The following is a 9,607-nucleotide window of genomic DNA, read 5'->3' on the forward strand; positions in this document are numbered from 1 at the left end:
GCCCTCACTCGCCATTAGCCGGCCATCGTTGCCAGCCATTGAAGCTTCCACCGGCGCCTCGAGCTTCAGCATCGCAGCCATGGCCGCCACACCAGCGCACGCACGCGGCTGCCGCTGCCGCTGCAACCGGCCGCCCTCGCCTGTCGCCACCGCGTCGTCCCGACCGCCGCGAGCCTGCTGCTCCACCTTCGCTGCTGCTGTAAGTTGCCCCGCTGCCATGGTCGAGCTTCACTCGAAGCTTCCATGGCTGCCACCACTTTCTCTCCCTCATTCCATCTCTCTTTCTCACTCTCTTCCTCTCCATCTCGATCTCTCCCTCACTTAGCTGAGCGCAGCCACCTCCATTTCTCCTCTGTTTCTCCATTCAGCCAGAAGCTTCAATTTCTTTTGATGCACAGCACACCAACACACGCGCACCGCCTCAAATTTAAAACATTAATTTAATTAATTTAATTTATTATTATTTTAGTTATATAATTATCCCTATTATTTTTGGGATTTTACAATATGTACTTTAGGCTTTTGTGGTCTGTGAAAATCTCGAACTGTTCTCCATATAGATAGTGTCTCCACAATTTGAAGGCATAAATTATAGCTGTTAATTCCAAATCATGAGTTGGGTAGTTTTGCTCATGTCTTCTTAGTTGTCGAGATCCGTAAGCAATTACCTTCTCGTCTTGCATTAGAACACATCCTAAGCTTATTCCAGAGGCATCACTATACACCACATATTTTCCTGATTCCGTCGTCATTACTAGAATTGGTGCCGTGATTAATTGTGCCTTAAGCTCTTGAAAACCTTGCTCACACTTTTCATCCCTTTCAAATTTAACTTCCTTTTGCATTAATCAAGTAAGTGGAGCAGATATCTTTAAGAATCCTTCCACGAATCTTCTGTAATATCCAGCTAGTCCAAGGAAACTTCGAATTTCCCTAATGATCCTAGGTACTTGCCAATTTTCAATTGCTTCAATCTTTGCTAGATCGACAGCTATACCTTCTATAGAAATTATATGTCCGAGAAATGCTACCTGCATAAGCCATAAGCCAATTTTCAATTGTGGTCTTTTAAGGTTTGCATTACTATCCTCAAATGATCCTCATCCTCACTCTCACTTGCCGAGTATATCAGGATATCATCTATGAATACTATCACGAACTTATCCAAATAGGGTCTAAAGGTTCTGTTCATTAGATCCTTGAATGCAGTTGGTGCATTTGTCAGTTCGAACGGCATCACTAGGTATTCATAGTGACCATACCGAGATCAGAAAGCTGTCTTAGGTACATCTTCTGCCTTGATCTTCATTTGGTAGTACCCTGACCGGAGGTCTATTTTTGAAAATACCTTAGCTCCTTAAAGTTGGTCAAATAGTTCCTCAATTCTAGGTAGCGGGTACTTATTCTTTATGGTCACCTTGTTCAATTGTTGGTAATCAGTACACATCCGTAAGGTACCATCTTTCTTCTTTACGAAGAGTATCAGAGCTCCCCAAGGTGAAACACTTGGTTTAACGAATCCTTTGTCATACAAATCTTGTAATTGCTCTTTTAATTCTCTTATCTTAGCTAGGGCCATCTTGTATGGAGGTATGGATATAGGTTGCATTCCTGGTACAAGGTCTATTGAAAATTCTATCTCTTTATGGGGAGGTAATCCTGGTAAGTCTTTGGGAAAAACTTCAGGATATTCATTCACGACCCTTACTAATTCCAACTCAAGATTTTTCTTACTTGGCTCGAGTTTGGCTGATTGCAATGCTTGCAAAGTCATGCCTTGCTTCCTCTTACTCTTACTATTCTAGCCTTGAAATGTAATCCATTCTTCGCTAGGTTTGAGTAAGCTCATTGTCTTATGCTTACAATCTACCTTAGCCTCATGTACCGATAGGAAATCCGTTCCTATGATCACATCAAAATCTTGAATTTCCAGTATTGCTAAGTCTATCTTAAGACTTTCCCCTCCCATATTGAAAATACATCCCTGGCATCCTACCGCAGTTTCTAGGGTTGAACCCATAAGAGTAGTTATTACCATTTGATAACCCAATTCTCTAGGTTCTAGCTTTAGACTGTCTACTGATTCATGCGAAACAAATGAATGCGTAGCACTCAGATCTATTAATGCATGAACTGGAATACTAGAAAAGAATAGTGTACCTTCAATAACTACAGGATCGGCCTTAGCGTCCTCACAAGTCAAATTGTACACTCGGCGTAGACGAACATTCTGGGCTCCTCTGCCCGGTTGTTCCATCTTCTACCTCTTTAGGCATTCTCTCGAGATATGCCCCAGTTGCCCGCAATTGTAGCACACAATCTTTCCCTGGTACCCAACTTGGGGCGTTCCCTTATTCTTCTGGCAGTTTCTCCCGATGTGACCTTCTTCACCGCATCCATAGCATCTTACAACGCATCTCTTCCTAGGGTGTTTCTTCTTACATCGAGAGCATTTCCCCTCATCCTTAGGTTGAGTCATTGCACATCCTAGCTTACCACCCTTGCTCCCTTCCTCAGACTTGATTATTTTTACCCGTGTCAAGTTTCTCTCAATGGTTAGATCTCGGTGCAATGCTTCTTTATAGGAATCAATGTCCCACCCACTCAGAACTTGCTGGAGATTCACTCGCAATCCTGAAATGAATTTTTGTGTCTTTTAACTCTCGTCAGTCTAGTACATGGGCATATACTTGATTAGTTGAGTGAATCGATTGTTATATTGGTTTACGAACATTTCATCAGTCTGCTTGAGCCACATAAACTCCCAGATTCTTTCCTCCTTCCAGCTCTTAGGGAAGTACTTGTCGTTAAACTCTTTCTTGAATCCTGCCCAAGTGTAGATTGACATATCCTCATCTTCGTCTTCGCGTTCTTGATGAGATCACAGTATAGAACGCTTGGTAAACTGCCACCACTGTCCCGCCTCTTCTTCCAACGTGTAGACTGCACACCTTACTTTTTCCTCCTCATTACACTAAAGGTGTTGAAGTAATTTCTCCGTCTGCTCGAGCCAGTACTCGGCTAAGCTGGGTTCATTGCAAGTTCTACCCTTGAACACAGGGGGCCTTAGATGTCGATATCGCTCCAGCATTGTGGTCGTATGCTGAGTAGGTTCCTCCTTACTCACGTAAGTTAACATGTTCTCCAAAAATCTTTCTATTCTCCCAAACCGATCTTCATCAGCGCTTGATTCCCCGACATATCTCCTATTTCCCCCCATATGACTTCCACGGTCACCCTAGCTCTCGAGATTATCTTCTTCTCTTCTCCCACAATCATTGTTGATAGTATCTCGGGGTCTTCGTGCATTCACCATCTAGAGTGAACCACGGATATAAGTTATACTCAAGACAAACTCGTTTCTTAAAAGAGGGACAGTTTTATTCCTTAAAAGTAAAAACAAAAAATGTAACAGCTTAACAGGAAAAGTAATTATTATATTATTATTATTATATTTTTTTCTTCAGCTAATCCTTCGGCCTCTAGATCCATGGCTCTTTTATACCAATGTCCTCGTCTGACTCGACCGGGGGTCCTTCTATATACTCATGGGAGTCCTCGTCAATACTAAAGTCGATGACGTCCTCTTCTTCTTTAGGTTCTACAGTAGTGGCTTCTTCCTCAACTTCCTCCTCCATAGCTTCTCCATATAGATCTGCATACTGTTCCCACATTCTTATCCAGAATTCTTGTAAGGATTCAAATACCCAATCCTACCATACCCACTGAGAAAATGTCTTCCACTCCCCTACCATCTAGTTGATAAGAAAGTCGATCTGGTACTCCAGCAGATCTATCAATTATCGGTAACTTGGAGGTACATCATCTATTATTTCCTCCATTGCATTCAGAAACACGACCACGTCTTCCTCTTGTGGGTTTCCACGAGCTTCGATCCTATGCGTCCAGTGTCTCAATAGCACTTGATCCACCATTGCTTGTTAATAACACACAAATTTTACTCAGAAACCTCGAACATGTGTTTCCTAAAGTTTCCATATCATTTCCTTCTAAGTTCTGAATGTTTCCTGGAATCCATAACCCTATTCTAAGTTTTCGTTCAACAGTTCTAACCATGCTAAATTCCATAACCTAGCCTAACCATCCTAGGGTTTTAACCTAGGCTCTGATACCAATTGTAACACCTCGCCTCGCCGGGTGTGCCACTATAAGGGAATTCCTGGGATTTTTTTTTCCTGATTGTCACGCACGATGTAACAAGTACAACTTTCCACATGCCTAACACATACAACAGTCCAACAAACAATCTCACATGCTTACACAGGTCGGCACCCGCGGTGGTTTCAAGAACAATCTTAACATGCAGATGGAATCCTAAAAGCCCCAATCTTGCCCATTTAGCTAACAAGATATATAGGCTTAAACTAAACGAGTCATAACATACACAGCGGAAAATAATATCATAACACCAAATATCGTGGCCTACCATGGGGTTCATACATAACAAGATACGTATTACAATGCTACAAAAGGATAATAATGCTATCATGTGCCTGTCCATACATATACTAAAAATAAATACTAACGACACAAAAAATAGTATATCAGCTATCACTCCAAACTCCATTGACCCTCAATTGGCCACGTCCTTGCCCTTGCAACAGTCCCTAGCCTGGCTGGAACGTAGAATGTTCCAGGGGCATAACCCAGATTAGATGAAAATAACATCTAAGTGATGGCACGATACAGTCTACTTAATGCATGAATAACACGTGTACATGACATATAAGACAAATATCACATGCAACATGTCTAACCTGAGAAATCTCCCTGGCATACTCAACCTCCCATGAAAAATCCATTCCACACACCATTAGGGTTGACCTTGTAGCAACATACTTAATCCCCAAGTGCCCTACCGTGTCACCCGATCACTAGGATTAACCTTGCCCCATTCTCAAGAAGACCTCACCTCGATAACAATAGCACAAAATCAAGACCTCGATGATATGAGAAAAACGCGTACCATGCACCGACTTTTTCATAAATAAAACAATTTATGCATTATTCCAAATGAACGATATGCATATGATGCCACAAGTATATAAGTAAAACACCTATATGATGTATCTCAAGTTCTGGAGGGCATAACCACTCACTTGAACTCACCACACACACATCAAGACACTTCCAAAGCAACAATAAGACTAGATTCAAACCTCTCACCTTAGTTCAGAAAAAGTTAATTTTTGCCTTGAAAAGTGTGTCACACCTTGAAAATCATGTAATCCTTCCTTCTAACAGTCAATTTGTCTCCTGATTACCATTATGACTATAGAAATTAATATTTATATTTTTTCCATAATTTCCTCAATTTTTTTTTTCAAACCTTTCTTTCCTTCAGAAATCCATAATAAATACCAAACACCTCGTTTCTCCAAATCTTTTGCATAAATATCCCTAAAATAATTTTACAAAAATATTAAAATTAATTTCAGAAAAATACCGTGTCTTATGTGCCCTCACGCCCCAAGCGAGTGGGCTGTGACTGAAATCCGCGTGTGCTGGTTACGTGCTTTGTCTTCTTCGGCCTCCTTCTCCGGCGACGGCGATCTGAAACAACTTCCAACGGCCTAACAAGCTATATGGCCTTGAAGCTCTTCAAGAGGCGATCCTAGGGGTACCCTCTACCGTCGAAAAAAAACCACCAGAAAGGCCTCAAATGGTCGTTTACAGGGTCAGCTTCGGCGAAGCCCGATTTTCTAGCCAAGACACTGAAACCCCTTAAAACCTACACCAAAACCTCCCAAATTCTCCAGAAAAACTCCCTAGCACTTAAGGAACAAAATCCCCTTATTCCCAAGGCTTGATTCTTGCTAAAACACGGCCAATCTACTTCGATTTGTTTTGAAACCCTCGGCCATTTGAACCCTATTTATACCCGATTTCGACCGGTTCTTCGACCAATAGGAAGCTTTCCTACCTCATAAGCCTCGAATATGATCATTAGAAGCCTCAAAATCAAACCAAATCGCGATGAAGTTGCTTTGAAATTTTCAGCCAAATTCAATTTTTCTTTAAAAATGAATTCCCACCGATATACCATAGATCTCGGCCAATGGCTAGGTTCATTCGAACCATCATGGCCTGGAGATCATTCTGATGCCCCTTACGAGTTTCAAAGATGGCCGTTGCAAAGTTGGCCGGTGATTTGCAGGTTTCACACCCAACTTTCGATAATTGCACTTCCACCCCCTAAACTTTGATATTTCATGATTCTGCACCTTTCACTCAAACCCTAGACCTTTCACTTATTCCATTAAACCCCACAAGTTTAGAATATATCAATACACCCTTGAAATTTTAGAAAAACCTTTGTTTTGACCATCCTCCGTCAATTTCTAGATTCTGTACTTTGGCCCGAATGCCCCTAATCGCATAATTTTGACCCAAAACCTCTGTAAATCCCTTGGTTTTTGGCATTCCATGACTCTTTAAACATTTTTTTCCCAACAAGTTTCGTCTTGGTTTGGTCGCTTACCTTTTCGTGCAAGTTTTGAATATTACACATTGGCCCGAAACATTGATAAATTCTATTTTGACCCCAATAACTTCCAGAAATATCTTTGATATTAAATACTGGGTATTATAGTGTGGATTTTCATCGTTCATTCCATAAAAAGGTATGTTGTTGGCGAAGAGATTGATCACATCTGGCCTCAGCTAAAAGTTCTCATGCCCATGGGGAGTATAAATTATACTTGACCAGTTCTCAATCACTGAGGGCATCATGAAGTCCCCCATCAGAATGTCTCTTTCGTTAACTTCAACAGGTTACGCCATTTGAACAAGTTGATTGGTGTTGTCACCCATGTTATTCAGTTGTTCTTCCCTTCTTGCTCTCTGTTCATGACGCCTTTGATGAAATGTTCTTTCTATCTCAGGATCAAACTCACAGATATCCGAACATTCTGAACGGCTCATGCACTATCTCAATCCCTGCACACACACAAATTAAAATAGCTCAACCTAGAAAATAATGAAAACAAAATTTGACAGTTAAAGCTAATATAAGTCAAAGCAGTAATTAAAAGAGCTAGTTCCCTGCAACGGCACCAAAAACTTGTCAACCTCTCATCATATACTCTCTACCATGTAAGTGGAGGAGTTAAAGCAAATAGTATAACGATGAGTAGGGGTGTCGTACCCATGAGGACTAACTTTTAACATCTACTCTAACTGATTTAACCTTAACCTAACACACTGTAACAACCCACTCCCACTTATGGGTGCCACTGGTAAATAATCGACCTGATTACTCACTCGACGAACCACAACTGAAGGGTTGGACTATGTTTCAATAGGAAATGTCCTAGGTGGGAACTAGGCTTCGTCCTTCCCTTCGCTCCACTCAAGAATCGGTCCCAACTCAAACAAGAAAAACTCAGCAGATAGAGACCCGAAACCCGAGTGAGCTTCACATCTCTTCAGCTCGCTTCATAGCAAGCCAAAGGTGACCCAAGCACAAAGCTAGCATAACAAACACTTCGCTAAGTATTGGGGATTTATGAGAACATACCTCATTGATCTTTACTCGGTCCAAACTTGGCTTCAACAACTAAAGCCACATATACATATATGAAAATACACAACAACAAATCTCAGGCAACAATGATAATTGCCACAACAACCTCCGGGCACCATCCCTGCTTGCATTGGTCTTGCATCATCTACAACATGAGGTAAAACCTCATGAGTCATAAAGACTCAGTAAGGGTGCAATGCTTGTAAATATGAATATAACCATATTTATGTATGCCAAATACATGAAAATGAGGCTAGGCCCACTCATCCTCACAACCCTCTAAGGTTTGAGGCATCAACCTATCAACCTTCACAACACTAGTCCTCAATATAGCCACAGGTTCACTAGATCTCATATCACGCAAGATAACCAGTACATGCAAATGTTTCATAAAAACATTATCAAACATATTTACCAACTTGTAAGGCCACCTCCACATGGGGTCATCCCTTACCTGGCTCGAAGCCTCATCTCTGCCTCAGCGAGAACGCCAGCCAGAACTCCGAGCTCTTCTAGGATCACCGCCTTCCCGGTCGAACCTAGAGGCAAACAGACAAAACCCCACAATATCAAACATTAACCAACGCCTTTGCTTTAGCTTACATCGCAAAATCACCCATCAACACTATCTCCAAACAACACTAACCACGGCATACACCAGCCATCAATAATTTCCAAACAACCCAGACCCAGGTTAAATCCAACAAATAATTACTCTATAACATCTCACATAAATCATTTAACTTGAAAAGAAATTAGTAATTTACCTTTACTCATTTTTGGAGGAGAAATTCCAGAAAATGCCCATATCGGCACTGCCTCCTTGACCTCAAATCTTGCACCCAAATCTCACTCTTGGGCCTCCAGCATGCTCCTCAATCTCTAAAATAATTTCCATAATTTTCTCCAATTTTTTGGGATTTTCTAGCTATTTTCCCTTATTTTTCTCATTTTTCCATTATTTCTTTTCTTTTTTTTTCTTTTTTTATTCTCCTTCTTCCTCCTATCTTCTTATTCTCCCGCACTTCTTATTCCTCTATTCTTCACTCTGCAGGGCCACTGGCCACGCCCTCTGCTGCCGACCGCTGCTGAGGGCAACCTCGCCACCATCGGCCACCTCCGCCACTGCACGAGCGCCATCGAAGGTTGCCTCCCTTGCAGCTAACAGCTCCTGCAAGCACCGCTACTGCATCGGCTGCTTCTTCTTCCAGCCCTTGGCTGCCCCGCTGCAACCACCACTGGCCACCTCCATCGCGCCGACATGCACCACCGCACCTGCTGGTCCACCATGGCCACCATCGTGGCAGCTTCAGGCCGCGACCGTTGCTGCCATCCCCGCTGGTCGTGGCTGCTTCAACCGTGTCAGCCATAGTTGCCTTCGATCGGCCATCTTCCAACTGTCGGCCATCACCCCATCTCTCTCTCGCGATCTCTCTCTTACCTTGCCTCAGCCCAAGCTCTCCCGAGCTCTACTCTGCCTCTCTCTCACCTTTTGAAATTTGATTTCAAATTTACAGTTGCCTCCAATCCATGCGTACACACACAGAGATATATATATATATAACTTACACATTAATCCCTCCAATTTACCATAATTTCACTTGGAGCCTCCAAGACTTAAATTAATTACATCAAAGCCACACTATAACTTGATTTCTCAAAAATTAATTGTCGACATTTACTCAAGAATTTTGATTTCGTCCCTGTGCCTGCACGGGACCTTTATTTGACCTGAAGATGTCTTAGGGTTGCTTTACTTGTAGAATCGGACCACCCCTAGGGTCCCCTCAGCTTCCCGGAGGTCCCCTATTACAATTCGGTATTAGCACCCACTTCAGCTTATACAGAATTTATTCCAAAAATTATTCCCGATCGAACTGCGTCTTGCATTATTATCCTCATCTTGAGACGCTCACCAATCTCTTTCCCTCTGTAATGCCCCGCTCCCATTTACGGGTGTTACTCATGAACAATTACCCGAATTGTCCACCTGCTCGGCCTTAGGTGAAGGGTAGACCATGTTTCAAGAAGAAACGCCCTAGGTGAGAACTAGGCTCGTCC

At 42.3% G+C, this 9,607-nt stretch overlaps 1 protein-coding gene across 1 annotated transcript; it reads right to left on the reverse strand.

The window, feature by feature from the left end:
• Positions 1–2,260: 2,260 nt before the first annotated feature.
• On the reverse strand, positions 2,261–3,935 carry LOC127791576 (uncharacterized). The gene is made up of 4 exons (XM_052321558.1): positions 3,822–3,935; positions 3,506–3,662; positions 2,729–2,871; positions 2,261–2,614 (listed from the first exon to the last, which is right to left on the reverse strand). The coding sequence occupies exons 1-4, from the start codon at positions 3,933–3,935 to the stop codon at positions 2,261–2,263; spliced, it is 768 nt and encodes a 255-aa protein (XP_052177518.1).
• Positions 3,936–9,607: the final 5,672 nt, after the last annotated feature.

This window comes from Diospyros lotus, chromosome 15 (assembly GCF_014633365.1).
Source record: "Diospyros lotus cultivar Yz01 chromosome 15, ASM1463336v1, whole genome shotgun sequence".
NCBI classification, from domain to species: domain Eukaryota; kingdom Viridiplantae; phylum Streptophyta; class Magnoliopsida; order Ericales; family Ebenaceae; genus Diospyros; species Diospyros lotus.